This window comes from Desmodus rotundus, chromosome 3, assembly GCF_022682495.2.
Source record: "Desmodus rotundus isolate HL8 chromosome 3, HLdesRot8A.1, whole genome shotgun sequence".
Lineage (NCBI taxonomy): Eukaryota > Metazoa > Chordata > Mammalia > Chiroptera > Phyllostomidae > Desmodus > Desmodus rotundus.
In genome coordinates, this window is record NC_071389.1 from 107,607,062 (window position 1) to 107,627,981 (window position 20,920).

The 20,920-nt window shown below is 34.5% G+C and overlaps 1 protein-coding gene across 9 annotated transcripts in view; it reads right to left on the reverse strand.

Moving 5' to 3' along the window:
* Positions 1–20,920, reverse strand: part of PAN3 (poly(A) specific ribonuclease subunit PAN3) — a 148,394-nt gene that overhangs the window by 25,537 nt on the left and 101,937 nt on the right. For 6 of the 9 annotated variants that reach the window (XR_008426421.2, XR_008426420.2, XM_053920736.2 and 3 more), the window contains 5 exons: positions 9,878–10,125; positions 8,673–8,729; positions 7,344–7,448; positions 6,464–6,521; positions 231–392 (listed from right to left, as the gene is read on the reverse strand). Coding sequence is in view for 7 of the 9 variants with exons in the window: in XM_053920736.2 (XP_053776711.1) it covers positions 231–392; positions 6,464–6,521; positions 7,344–7,448; positions 8,673–8,729; positions 9,878–10,125 (630 nt within the window). In the remaining 2 variants the exon portion in view is untranslated. The remainder of the gene's footprint in view (positions 1–230; positions 393–6,463; positions 6,522–7,343; positions 7,449–8,672; positions 8,730–9,877; positions 10,126–20,920) is intronic. The other 3 variants (XM_045188100.3, XM_053920739.1, XM_053920737.2) reach the window with 2 other exon arrangements.

Here is a 20,920-nt window from a genome sequence, read left to right on the forward strand (position 1 = left end):
AAAAAGTAAAATTTTTCTACTAAATTGTCAATGACATCTCCCCTATCCCATCAGAAATGTGAAGGAAAAAACCATGTTATATATCACTATGAATCACTAATTGTCAAATGAAATAATAAATTTATTTATTATACTTTAAATTCATATATTAAGTAAATATATTCAGGAATGTCTGAAAAATCTTAGCCTCAATAATATGCTTCTAAAAAAGGATAATTTATCTTCCTTACCATGTATCCTCCGAAGACAATATGGCAGATCATCTTTGCTATTTACAGCTTTGTAGCAAGATGTAATGTAGCCAAAATTACTTGATTTCTGTATCCGGTTGGGGGGTGGGAGTGGTTCTAGAGGGAACAGGCTATGGTAGCTATCAACTTCTGCAGGGACTGCTAGAGTAATTCATAAAAAGACAGATGACTTAACTTCCAGACATTGGTAAGTCTCTCAGAATAATAAAGAAGAAATCAAACCTACTATAAATAACTGGTATCAAAACAGACTTTTTGTTCAAGAACAGTGTCAACATTCATAATAATTACATAAAACAACTGGTTTCATTATCAATATTAAACAGGCATTATAAAACAACCATAGAACTAGATGTCGTACACTCAAAATTACAACAAACTTCAGAAACAATGTCTAATCACTTAGAAATATTAAACATTTCTGATTCTGATATTGAATAAAATCAAGATGTATTTTGTTTCTTTAAACATTTATTTGTACGAAATATATTTAGAATGATGTTAAGCTATGAATTCTTGTTTTTAAAGCATAAAGAAATTCAAAATAAGTAACATTAAAATGGAAAGTGTGTGTATGTAGTATGGTGGTGTGTATATGTATGTACAAATATGGCAATCTGTATCGAAACTCTCCAACCACTCAGTGGAACAGCAGTTTTAATCCCTAGCAAAACATAAAAGAAAATTAAACAACTTTACTACCAAGCCTCTATCTTCCTCAAAGAAAGAAAAATTATCTTTAAGGATATATAATGCATTGGTAATTGTTTATAATACTGTTGTATATTAAATAATAAACTGTTTATCTTAAATCCCTACGTGTTGTTTCTTAAAAAGACTAGAAGTTGAACACGAAAATGTACTCAGTGGTTGGTTTCTCTACTGAGTGTATGTATTTTATTGTCCCTTCTTTATTGCTCCGTATTTTCTAGAACAAACGTAAGTCAGTGTTACAATCCAAATGGAGAAATAGTTTTTAATGTTTCAAATATAATCAACTATATTTTCCAACTGGAAAGCTTCCAATGGTGAAATGTCTTGAATGACTTAGGAATGCTCACCGTATCAATTGAACAGCAAATGAGTGAACATGCAGCTACGCCTGGAAAATCATCTAGCAAAATGATTTTACAGCAAAATTTTAACAATGGTAAGTACAGAGTGGGAGGATTTTCTCCTATTTATTACACTAATCTGTAGTTGCCAAACTTTTTACAACAAACATGTTTAATGCTATTTGGAAACAGGGCAATATATCTTACGAAAAACTCACAAACAGAAACAACAAATAATTTTTAACCTATGACTATTAAAAAATCTGGTGAAACCCTATTAAGAAAACTCTAATTCCAGAAGACAGGTTCAAAAGGACCCCTCCCTCTATGCCTTTGCCAAATTCTCACACTTATACTCTCTTTGTTCAAGGAATAAATTTATGATAGAACTCCTTACTTCATAAGTAAAGAAAACAAGGATCACTCCTCTAGAGAAGGAGTAGGGAGACAAACTCAAGAGGTTGATTTTGGAGCCTTGTGCTCTTAACTCCTACATGGCATTTTACTCACAGTGCAAAACATCAATTCAATGTAACTTTCAAACCATGGTCAAATAGCATGTTCCACTGAAACAAAGGCAGTATGAGGGAAGTATACAGACAAGTGAATGTGGCTGTAACTTTTGCTCATTTATGATTTAGTTGAATAATCAGTGTAATTTCCAAAAACAAATACTAAATTTTGTTTTCTAGCTATTTTATAAAGGAAGTAATTAATTTCAAATTAGTAAAAATGTATTGAGTACCTACTATGTATTAGTGAACCGATATTTATGAAATATGGGTTCTTAACAAGAGGCTTAGAGATTTATTTAAAATACAGTACAAGGACATGCCTGGGTTGCAGGTCCAGTCCCTGGTCGGGTCATGTATGAGGCAACCCATCAGTGTTTCTTTTCTCTCTCACGTGTATGTTTCTGTCCCTCCCTTCCCCACTATCTAAAAATAAATAAAATCTTAAATATATATATTCAAGGCAAAATAGCTATTTAAAAAGTGCAATTCACCATGGCACTGGTTCTTAAATTTTAGCACCCTGCAGAATCTTGTGAAAACAGTTTGCTGGGCCCCATGCCCAGAGTTTTTGATTCAGTAGGTCAAAAGTAGGGCCCAAGAATTTACTATTCTAACAAGTTCCTTTCCCAGGATAATGAAAGGATTCTGGGGGCGGGGTGGGAGGTAGAGGATGCGGGGAACGTCAAGGACCCATACTTTGGAATCACTATACATGGAAACACAGAGAAGGGAAGCCATTCCCAAAGATATTAGGAAAGATCTTACAGCTGATTTGGCATGTTTACTAGAAATTAATAAGCTAAAACAAGTGGAAAGAGTGCTTTACTGTGAGGGAGTAAACAGAACAAAAACAACAAACAAGGAATGAATGTCTACAAAAACAACAAACAAGGCATGATAGTGAGATCTCAAGTGGTGAAGGAACAGAGTAAGTGCAGAGTGGAGAAAAAGCTGAGAGAGGTATGTTGGAATTAAATCTGAGGGAAATTTAAATGCCACACAAGGACTTGAAATTTACTATTCTAGCAGTGGTACTCACAGCATCCGTGTAAAAAAAGAGATTGCACGAGGGACACAATCAACTAAAAATCTTATGGTCTTCACTCCTTTATCCCTGTGTCTACTTTCAACCAAGTCATCCTGAATTCCAGACAGTGCAGAGGGAAAAAACTGTGCTGCAGTGGAAACATACTTAGGTTGCAGGCTGAATCCTCAGTCAGGGCCCAGATGAGAGGCAACCACTTGATGTCTCTCTCCCTCCCCCTCTCTCTAAAATCAATAAACATATCCTTGGGTGAGGATTAAAAATTAACTCTATGATTCTATCAACCTTTGCTTTCCTTCTCTTTCTCTTCCTTCCCTTTTATATGGTTTTACTACACCTACATGTACTCAAGTGTATTATGTATGCATATGTTTATGCATGTATATGATATACACATGCACTTAGATAAACTCAAGTATGCATATACACTTCAGTTAGGTTTCTAAAAAGCTGTCCTGCTGTATGTAATCTGTTACAACTTACTTTTTTACTTAACATCACATTACAAGCCTCTTCTGTACTGTTGCATATCAGCACACTTTCTTCACTTTAACAGCTATATAGTATTCCGTTGTCTAACACTATCAGAGTTAATTCATCCCACCCTTTAGGGCATTTGGATTGATCAAGGTTTCTGATTTTATGAGCAGCAATATTATGGATGCCTCACACATTTTCTGGTTGAAAACGTGCAGGAGTGTACCTGTAGCTAAGAGCAGAATAGCTGGATCACAGGGAACATAGATATTCAACTTTAGTTTCGAAAGTGGTAACAAGTTCACCAATTTATACTACCAACAGCCATGCACTAGAGAACCTATGGATCCATATGCTCACGCTTTATATGATCAGGTTTTAAAATGGTATTTTATTTGTATCTCCCTAATCAGTGATGGTCGACATCTTTTCTTGTACTTATCAGTCACATGAATTTCCATTTTCTGGAAGTGTATATTCCTATCCTTTGGTCATTTTTTTATTGGATTGTTTATGCTCTTACTGATGTTTATTTTATATTCTTTGTCAGTGTTGTAAATATCTTCTTCCAAGTTTTTTCTTTACTATAGGTACCTCTGGAGTGTTTCAAATTTTAATTTAGTGAAATTTATCAGTATTTTCTTTGAGTCAACAATACCTGACTTCTGTAGAAGAATTCTTTCCCTACCGAAATGTTAAATCTATTCATTTATATTTTATAGTAAGAGTTTTACAGTTTTAGACACTGAAGTTCTCAATCTATTTGGAGTTGATTTTTAGATGTGGTTTGAGAAGATCCAATTTTCTTTTACATAAAGACAACCATTTTTGCAATGTCTTGCTTTCCCCACTACTATGCCACCTCTATCACAGAAAGGGCCTGGGCTCTCCCCAAGTCTGTTCTGCTAATCAATTTGTCTAACCCAGTGCCATGACCACACTGTTAGTTACTGTACACTCAAACCAAGTCTCCCCTCCTGCAATATACCCAGAACTCCTAATCATAATCTTCAAAGTTTCTTGGCCCTTTTCTCTTTGATGATTTTATCATATACTAGGAAAAGCTCTGCTATGATATAATAAAAAAATAAAAATAAAGATCAACCTCGTTAGAAGCTTGGAACTTTCAGACCTACCCTACCTACAAAGTCCAGGGAGAAGAGAGCGGGGCTGGAGGTTGAGTTATCACCAATAGCCAAAGATTTAATCGACCATGCCCACACAATGAAATTTCCATAAAAACCCTAAACAGTGAGATCCAGAGAGCTTACAAGTTGGGGAAACTCACTGAGGTGCTGGGAGGGTGGAACACCCAGAGAAGGCAAGGAAGTTCCCCACTCCGTCCTCTCCCAATATGCACTAATATATCTCTGGCACTTGGCTGCTCCTGAGTTGGATCCTTTATAATAAACCAATAATAGTACATAGAGTGCTTTCCAGAGTTCTGTGAGTCTTTCCAAATTACCAAAACTGAGGGGGTGGTGAAAATGCCCCAAATTTGTAATTGGCCAGACAAAAGGGTGGGTAGCCTGTATATACCCCATTTAAGTTGGCATCTGGCATAGCAATAATCTTGTGGGACTGAGTGCTTAACAATTAAATTGTTAGCACACAAATTAGATGTCAGAAGTATTTTCAGTTAAAAAAGTTCATATGCTTTGATTGGTACTATAGTGAATCTCTAAGTCAGTTTAGAAAAATTAACATCTTAATCATTATGTACTCCTATTCATGAATAAAGTATTTCCCTCTATTTATCTCCCCCAATGAGAATTTACACATCTTTTGTTGTATTTACTCCTGGGTACCGATATTCTGAAACCATTGCAAATGATTATTGGCTACCGGTCTACAGAAATGCAACTGAGATGTATTAATCTCATATATAGTTATTTTCTAAACTCTACTATAACTTCAAGTTACGTCTAATGTACTGTCATACGATTTATACATGATTGGAGTCATAAAGACCAGAATACTACATAAACCTATTTATTTCTCTTTTTTCCCTTTCACCCTCACTAGGGCCTCAAATACAAAGCTAAATAATTAAGAAAATCCCAACCTGTCAAAGGTTATGACAGGTAAGTTCCCTGCCTATCTAAACTGGAAAGATCAGTCTTAAGACATGCAGCCAGACACATGCCTTCTTTAGCAGTCAAGTCGGCACAGAGTAGATAAGGCTGAACCCTTCCTTGATAACAATGTGGTGTTTTAGGATCATCTCTGTGGCAAATGTATTCCTAGTATTATTTATAAAGTTTTGTTAAATTATACCATGTTTATTCTTGCTTATACAGAATAAGCTAAGGAAAGAGATTTCAATACTCTCTTAGAAACACTGTGGTACAGTCAGAAAAACCCAGGTTTAAATCCTGACTCAGCCAGCCAATTAGTAGCCACTGGTCTTAAAAGTTACTGAACCTGCCCGTCAACTTCAATTTTCCTCATACGTAAAATGGAGATGATAATATTAGTATCTATGTCGCAAGGTTTTTGTAAGCAAGAAAGTCATAAAGCATTTTAACCATCACACTGCCTGGCACCCAGTAGTCTAAAAAGTAGTAATAATAAAAATCACCTTTCCCTGCTGCTTAAAAACTTATACATTTTATCAAGCTTCAGAAAACAATAACATTCTAGTACAGTGTGATAAATCACCACAAATATAAAACTATCTAATTCTTTGATAAACCAGATTACTGCCACATGTAAAATTAATTTATATAAACTGCGTAATCTGTGGCATCCTGGAATTCTTAAGTAGATTTGAAATAAATATTCGTAAAATAGTAATTAGCTAGTTTAAGACATAAAAATGTGTAGGATTACATAAAAATTATAATATCCTTTAAAGATTTTTATTATTTACTTTTAGAGAGAGAGGAAGGGAGGGAGAGTAACATCGATGTAGGAGAGAAACACCGATGGGTGGCTTCTCCTAAGTGCCCTGACTGGGGACTGAACAAGCAAATCACGCATGTGCCCTGACTAGGAATTGAACTCGCAGCCTTTTGCTGTGTGGAATGACACCTAACCAACTGAGCCAACACTGGTCAGGGCTAAGAATTATAATATCCTTTAAAAGGAAGAGTAAGAATGAATCAACTTGAATTTTACCTGGCATATCTGCTTGATCAATTTGAGCCATTGTTATTAAATGTCTGTTAATGAGCTCCTGAGGGGGAAAAAAAAAAGTAATTTACATCTAAACACAGGTTCTAAAATCTGGATTTTCTATTATAACTAAATAACCGAAGTGTTAATGTTTTGGTATGTGTACTTTTTAATGCTGATGTCATAAAATAACTGTTCTAATACTGTTATAATGCCAAAATTCCAGTCTTGGACATGCCTGCCCCTAATTAAGATTAGGTTCCAGTAACTGCACTATAATCTAAAGCACATAACTAATTATGGCTGAAACTCAAGGTCTACGCTATGCTTGTCAATACTTCACTCTATAAACATTATACGAGTACAACATACTTCTGTGAAACAAAAATATTTCTAAGAATATAAGTGTAAAAAGAAATTCAACATATCAAATAATACCTAGCTGTCTTAACAAAAAATTCTTTTATAAAAGTTACTGAATAGAAACTATTGAGCTCTCCTAGAATGAGGTTTATTTCTGAGCCAACTACCTAGTCTGAACCTGTAGATACTAGCAAAAGGTTTCCGAAGGTTAGAAACCATTTAAATAATTTATTTACATAGTTCAAAGAGGCGTTTTAATGCACAGGATATGACGTGCAGAAAGGCGGCCCATCTAAATAGCTATCCTATGTTTATATCCAAACACATAATTACCTGCCACTTTCTTAAAAACAGCTTTCCTTACATGTCACTTAGAATTAGTAAGTTCTAAATGCTATCTGTTTTAGGACAGCATATTTGATTAAATAATGTGATTTAAAAAAAGCTCTGTTGTTTTTCCAGTTCTTTACTGAAGAACAAGAGACATTGAGCATCCCTACAAGGAATTATGGATGCATACCTGTCGGAGCTCATCGGCCATGAAGAAGGAAGGTGCATTTGCTTTTGGTTGCATATAAGCAACATGAGGTGCAGTTGGAGGATAAATATGATAGTTTGGAAATACCTAAAAAGGTAGGGAAGGAGAAAATGTAGTGATCAATATTTCTCAATTGATAAGCTTTATCATTGTTCTGAAAACGTTTTCATCTTTAAATGACAGTGATAAATTGATACATGTTAAATCTTTAAATGACAGTGAATTAACTATCTCAGAGAAAAACTTATCAGTATACTTTCTGAATTCATTTTAAAAGTAACCTTATATTTAATAATAAATTTGAAAAATGTAATGAGACATTTCTTCATGTAAAGTAAAATATAAGCTCCAAGGAGAGGCAAAAGTAGCTCTTTGGATGAAATGTTACACAAACATTTTCTAAGTTTTTTAAAAAGAAATTAGAAGACAGAAAGAAAGTAGGTATTAAAGGTGTTGAAGCACAGTCAGATAATAAAGTAACACTGCCCTGGCTGCCCAAAGAACTGCCCCCTTGTGGGCTTTTTGTGGCGAACGTAAACAAAAAAGTGTTACCTAAATACCTGTCAAACACTTAAACTTCAACAGTAGAGGACCAATTTACGCTGAGTCAATAGGTTAAGTGAACAGAATGGTGCGACAATGTATTTATGTTTCAAGCAAACTACAACTGAGTTACTAAATCTTCTGCCAGCTTCCTGTCTTTCATTCTTCCAACTGGACTCTCCCCACCACCCTTTCTTCTCTTTTATCTCTGCCTCTCCTTCCCATCATATAAAACCAAAGTACTAAAGTATCTTTCAAAGTTCTAAAATATTTTTCCTTTTGCTTTTTTCTCTCTCTCATTTTAAAAGCTGAAACAAACATTTTTTTTCTCTTTTAAAAGTTAACTCAGCCAATTTCTGTTCCTCTCAGATAATTATTCCATTCTGTACTCGAGCAAGTAGTGATTTTGCAGTGCTTGTGAGGTTTCCTTTAACCTATGTCTGCAGGGACAATAATGCCTTTTTTCTTGCCTTGGTTTCCTTACATCAGATAGCATAGTTTGACTTAACTACATCAGGTTTACCATGAGCATATTTTTGAGTGGTTTAAAGGGTAAAAACATAAAAATGTACCATATATAATCTCTACAAAAAGAGCTGAGACAGTTTTGTGACAAAAGAACCTCTTTATAAATTAAATATCTTCTTTCTACAAATATGATAAAATTAAATAAAAATATAAATAATTATAAAATATAATAAGCCCCCAAAAAGGTAAAACATGGATAGAATTCTTACTTGAAAGAACCAAGGAAAGTCTCTACTCTACCTCAATTATTTGACCTTCTGTTCGGCAAGCTGTTCTGTGATAATTTTTGAAAGATCTCTGACCAGAAACAAAACAAAATAAAAAACTATTAGCTATTTCATTATTTCTTAAAAAGCATTTTACATGATTTACAAGTACTTCTATAAATGTTTTCACACTGTTCATAAGGTGGTTAGGTATGATTATCCCCATGTACGACTAGGGAAACAATCTCAGAGGTACCAAGATTCAAGAGTCACAAAACAATGGCAGAACTAGGACTCTTAAAAATAAGTAACAAAAAATCTGTTGTCTTCCTACTCGAATTGCCTTTTAGTAAAATATTAAACATAATCAAAATAAATCATTAATTTAACTTGTGGGATCAAAATCTGCCTGCTTACTAAAACCCAACTCTACTTTTCATCTAAGCCTCTCATCTGTGAACATGACAAATGTCTATGGTTTAGATCGGCTTTAATGTATTAATGGAATTTTGCATTTCTGCTCATGAGTTCTTCATCTGCTACTTAATATTCTATAGTTAAAAAATAATTTTTGAACAGAAGCAAAATAATGAAGCTAAAATGGTACAATTTATAGAACGCTGCAATGCTTCCCTTCTCCCCTCCCCCTCCTTCTCCTGTCAGTACTGTGGCAGCTCTTTCCTCACGTATAATCAGGGCTCCCTCAACGCCCGCCCCCTTAACAATGAATGCCCCATATCGGAGGCTTCTTTTCACTGTACTCGACTATCCAGAAGTCTAGTTATTAAATCGCTGACTCACCTAAGGCAAGAGTTCATCATCAGCTTGCTTTCATTTAGTGATTTAAAAATAAATAAATAAATAACATCTCCTTTCTCTAACTTCTTCGCAGAGGTAAAACTACCTGTAACAAGTGTCATCAAGCTTCAGCTCCAGCTAGCACAAGTACTAGGTAACCCTATAAGCAAAACATGCCATTAAGAACTAAACTAGGGCTTGCATATAATCTAATTTCTGTTTAAAACCAGATTGGCTCAAAACTGGAATTCTGACTAATGAAAAAACAGATTACTTTGAAAAGATAAGAGATTAGAATTTTCTAACCATCCAAGTTAGAAAATTAAATACTTCTTCACATCAAAATAAAAAGATGCAAGCGAGTGAAGCGCCTCATGCACCTCATCAATCAGAAGGAACTATATAAGGGTACTGTCACGTCCCTTTAATGCAGAGACATACCATTCCAGTCAAAGGGGCTGGAGTTGTGTCTGTATAGAAGTATGTCGTCCCACCGACAGTTTCCTTTTGAATCACCTGACCAGAGGACGGAGTCTGAGAAACAGGATTATTAACAGGTGTAGAGGCACTAGAAGGCACCATGTAATTTGCTGGATTTGGAGTGTGACTTCTTCTTCTGGGAGCAGGAGAAGTATGTGGAGTGATCTTGGGGGAATGAAGAGGGGAAGACCCAGCAGACAATGACATTCCTGAAGAAGATATAAAAACATTTCTTAGGGAGCAAAAATTGGTTTTAGAGGGGAAAAAAACTGGAAAGTAAAATGCAAACATTAATTTGGAAGAAACATTGTCTTTAGCAAATTCTTTAAGTGCAAAGATGTAATTATATTTTGTTTTGATTACAAAAAGCTCTGATTAAAGCAAATGTAAAGAAGTTTATTTTCAAATATGCTCATTTTCAAGTAAATCAGAAAATTTACTGCAACAACAGTCTCCTCCACATCAAGGTTTACATGAGAAACTTCAAATAGTAAGACTCACCAAAAATTTAATAAATTAATTTAATGAAAAAATGAGAAATAACAAACTGGGACACTTTATAAAAGCATGGCTTCTATAAAAATCTTTTTTAATTGTGGGATTAAATCCACTATCTAAAAATCTATAAAAGATTTTTATAGAAGGCATGATTCCTTTTTTGGCTATTAACAATAGAAATACCACAGAACCCTAAAATATTACAGTATTTTTTAAAAAATCAAGCTATTTAATGAGATTTCTTTTGGCTAAATACAATTAACAGAATGGTATGAGAAAGCAAAAATCTTAAACCTTAGTTGAAATACGTGGCAACTTAAACACCATATTTTTTTAATCAAGCAGTATATTGTTTTGATACCTTTTGTTTTTAATTCTAAATAGACACACACTAAAACTGAAATTTTCTGGAGCGGTATACTTTTTAAAATTACACCAAATGATTCACTATGTTCTAGGGAAGTTTTACCTAAACTCAACTAGTAAGAAACCATTATATGCAGAGCATCTCTATTATGAATGAATCTGCTGTGAAGAAAGGGAAAGGACAATTGTCTTTACCCTTCAGGAAGATTCCAAGCTAGCTGAGAAAACAAGACCAGGTCACATGTAAGAAACATAAAATGACTTACAAACACACTCAAATATAAATTAATATACTGCAAACTACACGCATAAATGCAGATGGATGCAAATTAATTAAAACCAGGTAGAGTTAATTAAAGGCTTAATGGAAGTGATCAGTTCTGAGCAGAGATTGAAGAGAGTTTCTAGAGCTACAGTTACACTTCCTGAAAAATATTAGCTTATCCAGGAAATCTCTTCTGGCTACTTGGGAAATGACTAAAATCTTTCACCTTTGAAGTAATATGCATCTCACGATTTAAAAAAAAGTTACCAAATGCCTCTGGTCAAAGAAACAGGATTAACAGGGATATAAATTTCAATTTCTAAAAACTCTTAAGATACCAACACTGTTTTCTGAAAACATGTAGATGAACAAAAATAAGCTGAAAACTGGGATAAAACATTCCTTTACTTTTAAATAGCCCTTTGCACTTTTAAAAAAGTCTTGACAATTGCTTCATCTGATTTTCTGAGCAACTAAGTGGGTAGGTAGGTGAGGTTACAAGCACCACAGTACAGATCAGAATTGAGACAAAGCGGGGATTTATCTGACCAAAGACATGTACAAAGTCAACAGCAAAAAGCCAGGCCTCAAACCCAAGTCTCCAAACTCCCAGTCGGATACTCCCACTACTATAATACAACGTGTACTGCACTGACATTAAAATAGGCCAGTAATTCTCAAGTGGGTATTAAATGCATCTATAAGAAACTTTAAAACCCCCTTTAAAAACAATGTAAAAGGAAGCCAAATTACTATATCAAGATACAAGCCTAATAGAAAAAAAACTGTTCCAGAGTTCTCTGTGTTTTTCTAATTCTGTATTATACATTTAATGCAGGTTAATCCATGAAGTAAAAATTGGGAGGATTATTAAACTATTGTCAAAGGATAAATAATCCACAGTTAATATGAAATGCATTTTGAAAGATTTTCTAAAACTAGCCTCTAGTTTTAGGCTGAGATAAAACGGGCTGTGTCACCAAAGATGAATATAACCAATGTAAGTTACCAATTCTTAGGTGCTTTCCATATATCCGGCACTGATAAAAGTGCTTCAATCTCTTATATTAGTCTCTTCGTCCTCACAATAACCTTCTGAGGTAGGTATATCACATTCACCTCACAGAAAAAAAACTAACTTAATAATATTTTTAAACTTACTGTCAGGGCAAATACAGGTTATTAAAGAATAGAATCAAGATTCAAAATCAGGTCTATTTGATTTCAAAGCCTGTGGTCTTAGCTAATATGCTCTACAGTTGCCCAATTCCTAGGTCTTATACTCGGTGAATGGGACTATCTGAGCTGTATGGGAAGGGGAAGGTGTAGCATGGGGTAAAGCCAGAGTTGCTGACATCAAAGTAGATGTGTAAGTGAGACAACAGTAGAATCTCTCTTTAAGGCTGAATGCTGGGGCCTTAGGTCAGGTGGCTCAGGTGGTTGGAGCATCACCCTGTACATCAAAAGGTTGCGGGTTCAATCCCCGGTCAAAGGACATACCTAGGCTGTGTTCCCTTCATGGTCAGGGAGTGTAGAGGTGGCAACCAATCAATGTTTCTCTCTCTCTCTCCCCCCGCACCCCTGCCCCCCCAAAAAATCAATAAACATATTCTTGAGGGAGGATTAAAAAAAAAAAAAAGACTGAACACATTGAAAAAGATTACCAAAAAGACCTGAAATCAGTTAAGAAGGAAATTCATGTATAGTAGAATTTACAAGTTGTAGGTAATAAGTTTTCACTCAAGAATTTTTAATTTTGTGGCCATTCTAATACAAAATTGCAACACTGAAATTTGAGTTCATAAATCTGAGCTGAGTCTGACTGGTAAAATAGTATCACTACTCAAAAGTATAACAGGAAACTTCAACTGTATAGGAAGCTAGAAATGAAATTAACCCTTAGATTACAGAAATATCAAATCTAATCACAAAAGGCATGGCTTTGTGCCACCAGAATATTTTACAAACATGTTAAAGAATTGGGTAAACATGCATACATCTTCTTGGTGAAAGTTATTTTGTACTCTTACTATAATAACTTTTGGGTGACATCATATACAATAATTGCAGTATAATTTCTTAGTAATTGAATACTCAAACTGAGATATTTAAGTCATGTATAATAAATTATCTGCCATTGAACATTTGAAAAATTCTTCTAAAAAGTATCCAATTCAAATAAAAGTTAGGAACGATACAGAAATGCTCACTGGAGAAATTAACGAGAGCAATTAACAAAATAAAGAAATGAGATACAGGAAATTTCAAGTTTCATTTATCTAGGCAAAAGCCAGTATTTTGGGGTGACATGATTTTTTTCTTTACCTGAAAAAACAAAGAAAACCAGCAAAAGAGAGTTGTAAATAATGACATAATTTATTATAGTAAACATTTACAATACTAATACAGGGTAGGACAAAAGTAGGTTTTCAGTTGTATATGAAACACAGAGCTTATTCTTGTATTACTATTATTATAATTTATTAACTATTGTATTATTTTCCATATGAACAACTGTAAACCTACTTTTGCCCCACTCTGTATATACCAAGTGAACAGCCTTCCTAAATACAACCAGTTAGGGCAAAATGGTTTCTGGGAAATGAGAGACTAAATAACAGAGGTACCCTCCCTCAACCCCCAGCAATGTTATAGATACTTAAAACTACAAGATAAAATACAATACCCAATTTTTAAAATATAGCTGAGATAAAAAGAACAACAACAAAACTCTAAGAACGTAAAACTAAGGTGGAATTTGGAATTAAGAGGTTATATTGTGGGAAGTTTGGAAAATCACAACCTATGCCAGATATAGTGTCTACAGCTTGAGGTTTTAATGCCCATGCAGGGCATATGAAGCATGGCCTTCAGCACATTAAATGTGGAGAATGGAACTCAAATCCTAGTGTAAAGACAGGAGTCTTGAAAAGTCAGTGAATCTAGGGCAAGAAAATTTCAAACTATCAGCCCACAGAGGTAAAAGGTAACTTTGTTTCTCACAGAAAGATGGAAGAAATAAGAGAGCTGGTGTGATATCAGTGGAAATGGAAACCTCATGCCTGTACCGTGCATAGACATGAGAGAAAATTCCCAGTAATTATAGGAACCCTAGTAAGAGATTAACATAAAACCTGAACTACTTTGGCACCTAGAGGACACCTAGATGAGGCAAACACCAATTAATGAACACTTTTACAACCCAGAACACATAGGATATCACCCCAGAAAATAAATCTCACTTTAAAAGAACTCTCAAAATGAGAATAAGCAAGCAAAATATACTTGAGAATTAGGACCCTGAGAACAATGAGTCCCAGATAATAGAACCCTGTAAATGAGATAAAATAACTATAACTAAAATGACTAAAGACATGAAAGAAGTGACAAATATCACAAAAAAGAAACATTTGTTCCTCTTAAACAGAATAAACTACTCTACAAAAGTAAAAAATATAATCATTAAAATTAAAGGGAAAAAACTCAATGGATGAGTTAAAAAAGCAAGGTAGACACTATCGAAGAGAGAAAAAGTCAACCAGAGAAGGAGATGAGGAAATTAACTACAAATAAAACTTAGAAAATATAAAAGAGTGATTTACAGACACAAAAGGTAGAATAAGAAGGCAAATGTGCAGGAGAAAAAAGAAAATACTGGAAAAGCAATATTCAAAGGAAAGATTTATAATTTTCAAGAACTAATTTACAATATAAATTCTCATTCAAGAAGTCCTGAGCAAGAGTTTTGAACAGAAGTAAAAATAAATACCTTTCAATCAATCAGGTGAAATTCTAGAGGGCCAAAGGCAAGAGAAAAAATCTGATAAGCTACCAGAAGAGAGCCAAATTATCTAAAATAAAAGAAGAATGACATTGACAGAAGACTGTATCGGCGACACTAGACAATGAAATTACATATTGAAAGTAAAGGAGGAATATAACTATCACTTTAAAGTTTATATGCAATTTGCAAACAAAGAGAAAAATATGCCAATTTTACAGTTTGTCATAGACATCTCCTTGGTGAAAGAATAATTAACTGATCTAATTCTGTAGAGAGAAAATTCCTCCCCCAAAAGGCACAGAATATAAGAATGTGTGGTAAAACAGTAAGCCTTAACAGTAAAAGAACTCTTAGTCATAAATAATTAGGTTAAAGTCAAAGTATAATTAAAACTCAAGATAGCTAACTATAGCATTGAAAATTCGCAGAAAGGAACAAAGTCATTAAAAACACTTATATTGATACCTTTCTTTCTCTTCAACAATTTTATACTTAGTAAAGCATGAATGGTAGAATTCTAGGGGTGACCGCTACATAAAACAGAAACAGAAACCTGTAATAACCCACCTCTACCTCATACCATATACAAGAATTGTCAAAGCAGATCAAAAACCTCAGTGTAGGAGCTAAAATATGGAACTCTGAAAAGGAAACAAGTATAAACCTTCATGACCTTTAGCTAAGCAGTATTTTCTCAAGATATGACACCTAGAGTACACACACGCAAAAATAAAATAAAATGAACTTTAAACTTTAAAACTTTTTGCACTTCACAGAAAACTATGGAGAAAGTGAAAAGGCAACCTACAGAATACGAGTAAATATTTACAAATCATGTATTTGATAATGGTCTACTATGCAGAATATATAAAGAACTCATATAACTCAACAATAAAAAGAAATAACTAAATTTAAAAAGAGGCAAAGGATTTGAATAGACATTTTTCCAAAGAAGATAAATGGTGGATAAACACATACAAAGAAGTTCAAAGTTATCAGTCATCAGGGACATACAAATGAAAACCACAATACCACTTCATTCACACTAGGATGGGTATAATCAAAAGCAAGGGCAGTAACAATTGTTAGCAAGGAAATGAAGAACTTTAAATCCTCATACACTGCTAGTAGGAATGTAAAATGATGCAACCATTTTGGAAAACAGTTTGGCAGTTTGTCAAATTGTTAAACACAGAGTTACCATTAAGATCCAGAAAGTCCACTAAATGTTACCCAAGAAAATTGAAAATACATGTTCACACAAAAAAACTTGTACATGAATGTTCCGAGCAGCATTATGCAGAAGTCAAACACTGGAAACCACCTAAATGTCTATCAACTGATAAATGGTCAAACAAAATGTAATCTATACATAAAATGGAAAAATATATTCACCTAAAAAGGAAAATACCGATACATGCTACATGGATGAACCTTGAAAACAAGTGAAAGAAGCCAGACACAAAAAAGACCACTTATTGTATGACTCTATTTATATGAAATATCCAGACTAGGCAAATCCACAACGACCGAAAATGGATTAGTATTTTCCAGGGACTGGGGAGAGGGACCAATGGGAATAACTACTAATAGGTAGGCCGTTTTTGGGGGGTATGATGAGTACACTGTGGAATTAGATAGTGACTAAGGGTTACACAATCTTGTGAATATACTGAAAACTATGGAACTGTATACTTTAAAAGAATAAATTTTATGATATGTGAATTATATATCTCAACAAAAAATACTTAATATGAAATCACTGCTAGAAGTGAGGAAAGAAGGATCAAAAAACCTCAATCCAACAGGACGAGAATGGGCAATGAATAAATTGCAAAGAAATCCACTTACATTATTAGCAATCAAAAGATAAAATATCTAGGCATAAACTGAACTGGAAATGTGCAGGACTTATATGAAGAAAAGGTTAAACTCTACTGAAGTAACAACAAAATTTTTTTAATTAGCCCAACCAATTATAACCATCTGGAAAAATAAACATTAATAGCCAGAAAAATAACTAAAAAAGAAGCCAGGACTAAGGAAGAACAAAGGAAAAGAAAGAATTGAAATATAAAAGGAAGAAGAAAAAAGTATAGTGGAGACCAGTAGATACTAAAATACAACATAAAGCTAGAGTAATTGCTATCACTAAAGGATGGAATGAATAAAGATATAAGCAAATAGATGGTTATTTAGGCAAAATAAATAAAAACAACTTATTCTTTTATTTATTATATCCACATAAATTTCTAAGAGTCAATATTTAAAAATTTAAAGTGAAATTATCTGAACAAATACTTTGTAAAAATATAATGTTATACAGACACAAACTGTAAAGGTAAAAAAGAAAATGTTAGTCAATTTGACTTCTAAAAAATAAGTATCTCTACACAACCAAAAAAGGATATGTGCAACACAATAAAGGGCTAATCTGCCTAAAATATGGTTCTTAAAATCTTTAGGAAAACAGAAATTAACCAACAGAAAGTAAAGAAATTATACGAAGGGTGGCCAGTTCATAGAAAAAAATTAAAAACCACAAATATATAAAAAGGTACTCATTTTCACTGATAATTAAAGAGATGCAAATTAAAAGCAGTATAACATCAGTCTCTTCATGGATTGGCAGAGATTTACAAGTTTATTTAGACAATTATTAAAAGGGTGCATGGCATATAAATACTGTCACCCACTTTTAGTATTGACTGTTACAATGTCTTTTGGAAGAAAAGGTGGCAATATCTCTCAACTAAAACGTTTTAATTGATATAATAATAGTAAATAACTCAAACAAAAGAGTCATTAAATAAAAAATAAAAGCTATGAATTCCATAAAAGTGGGTATTTTTGTCTTGCTCAATTTGTGGCCCACTGGAGTGACTCATGAAAAAGTGCTTAGGTTACTTTTAAAAACCTTCCAGGGAAAAACAGAAGTGAAGTTTTTTTCTCCCAGAGAACTCAAACAACTCCTCTCAGATACAAATGCGTCTGAGATACCAAAGTGAAGATACTCCTGAATATGAAAACGTCAGAAACATTCCTTTTAAAATCAGGAACAAGATAAAAATGTCAACTATGACTACTTCTATATAATAACACTACAGGCCTTAGCCAATGCAACAACAGAAAATAGATTACAAAGGAAGAGATAAAACTATTATTATTTGCAGGTAACTGTTCATATATAAAAATCTACAAAATGTTAAAGAGTTTATCAAAGTAACCAACATACAAAACTTAACCACATATCTAAACACTGGAAATAACCAATTAGAAAACAATTATTTTTAAATACTCCAATTATAATACCAACAAATTCAATAGATCTCAGAATATATAACAAAATACATATGAGGCCTGAGCACAAAAAATTATAAACCTTTGTGAAAAGACATTTAAGAAGACCTGGAAAAAAGAAATGGAGAGAGAGCCCATGTTCATGGACAGAAAAGTAGTAACTAAAATGATGATTTTCTTCATTTTACCAAGAGTCCATACAACTTTCCTGAAGACACAATGCTGCTTCGTGAGTCAAGCACAGGTGTTACCAAATAAACTCTTCTGGTAGGTTAATCAACAGCCCTCCCTTGCCAACACCAAATTCTCTAAACTCCATCCTCACAGAAAATCCCAATTCATCCCTCTGAACAACCTTCTTTTTCTATAAAATTTTTGATACCATTTTAAAAAATTATTCTCATCATTTTGTATTTGATCTTTCATTGCTAGTACCACACAATTCAAACTATCTTTCTGTAGGGAAAAATCATGCCTTAATACTCTCTATATTCTCAATTACATATGGAATGGTATAATACAGCACACAATAAACTTGTTGAAAGAGATATAAATGTGAAAGTTTCCTCAGCTTGGTATCAACAATCAAGATGCTAAATACAGCAATAGCTATAATCAGAAAATGGACAATGACATCACAAGAATTACCTGAGTAAAGCAAGAAGGTAGAAGAAAAGTAAATGGTCATGCTGTCAAATGGCATATATGTCAGTTATCATTATGTAAAAGCAAACGTGAAACAAGCCACAAGCCATTGTGAAAGAGAGAAATTTTTAAAAATTTGAGGTGAAGGACATTCTTCTCAAGAGCAATCTGATTATTCTAGTATTACTCCTTCCAGGTCAATGTAGCCAATGTATATCTAAAGTCACACTAAAGATTTTCACAAAGTTCCAATAACCAAACTAAATCCCCAATAATAAATTGCCATGTATGGCTACGTTAAAAAGAATGGTTTAGATTACTAAAATATAGCTCATATTAAACAGATGAACCTAAATTGAAGACAAATAGAGAAACCATAACCTTCTTAACAGGGCCAATATTTGGGGCTTCAACTAAGAGAAAAAAAATCATACTAAATTTATTTTTTTAATATATTTATTGATTATGCTATTAGTTTTCCCATTTCTCCCCATTCACTCCACTCCATCCTGCACACCCCCTCCCTCCCACATTCCCCCCCCTATAGTTCATGTCCATGGGCCATACTTATAAGTTCTTTGGCTTCTACATTTCCTATACTATTCTTACCTCCCCCCTGTCTATTTTCCACCTACCATTTATACTACTTATTCTCTGTACCTTTCCCCCCTCTCTCCCCGTCCCACTCCCCTGTTGATAACCCTCCATGTGATCTCCATTTCTGTGGTTCTGTTCCTGTTCTAGTTGTTGGCTTAGTTTGCTTTTGTTTTTGTTTTAGGTGTGGTTGTTCATAACTGTGAGTTTGCTGTCATTTTTACTGTTCATATTTTTTATCTTCTTTTTCTTCGATAAATCCCTTAAACATTTCATATAATAATGGCTTGGTGATGATGAACTCCTTTAACTTGACCTTATCTGAGAAGCATTTTATCTGCCCTTCCATTCTAAATGATAGCTTTGCTGCATAGAGCAATCTTGGATGTAGGTCCTTGCCTTTCATGACTTCAAATACTTTCCAGCCCCTTCTTGCCTGGAAGGTCTCTTGAGAAATCAGCTGACAGTCTTATGGGAAGTCCGTTGTAGGTAACTGTGTCCTTTTCTCTTGCTGCTTCCAAGATTCTCTCCTTCTCTTTAATCTTAGGTAATGTAATGATGATGTACCTTGGTGTGCTCCTCCTTGGGTTCAGCTTCTTTGGGACTCTGAGCTTCCTGGACTTCCTGGAAGTCTATTTCCTTTGCCAGATTAGGGAAGTTCTCCTTCATTATTTGTTCAATTGTTTTCAATTTTTTGTTCTTCCTCTTCTTCTGGTACCCCTAGAATTCAGATGTTGGAAAGTTTCAAGATGTCCTGGAGGTTCCTAAGCCTCTCCTCATTTTTTTGAATTCTTGTTTCTTCACTCTTTTCTGGTTGGATGTTTCTTTCTTCCTTCTGGTCCACACTGTTGATTTGAATTCGTTTCCTTCCCATCACTATTGGTTCCCTGTACATTTTCCTTTGTTTCTCTTAGCATAGGCTTCATTTTTTCATCTAATTTGAGACCAAATTCAACCAATTCTGTGAGCATCCTGATTACCAGTGTTTTGAACTGTGCCTCTGATAGGTTGGCTATCTCTTCATTGCTTGGTTGTATTGTTTCTGGAGCTTTCATCTGTTCTTTCATTTGGGCCATTTTTTTTTTGTCTTGGGGTGACTGTTATGTAAAGGGGTGGAGCCTTAGGTGTTCACCAGGGCAGGGTAACGCGCTGTATTTGGGGGAGGGACTGAGAGGGAGCAACAGGGTTTACTCAACTTTGACAGATTTCAGTCACTCCCTCCGCCACCCACAATCAAATTGGGTCCCTCTGGTGCTGATTCCCGAGTGGGTGGGCTTATGCACGCTCTAGGCCCCTGTGGGTCTCTCCAACAAACCCTCCTGTGAGGCTGGGAGTTTCTCCTGCTGCCGCCTCAACCCCCATGGATGTTTTCAATCAGGTTTGAGGCTTTATTTCCCCACGCTGGAGCCCTGGGTTGCATGGTCTGCTTTGCTCCCCTTCCATTCCTCCTAGTTTATCTATTTGGGAATGTGGGGCCGCAGGGTCAGCCAGCCACCACCTTGTAGGGTCTGCTAGCTGCAGCCTGGCCTGCCCCGTTCCACAGTCTGCCACC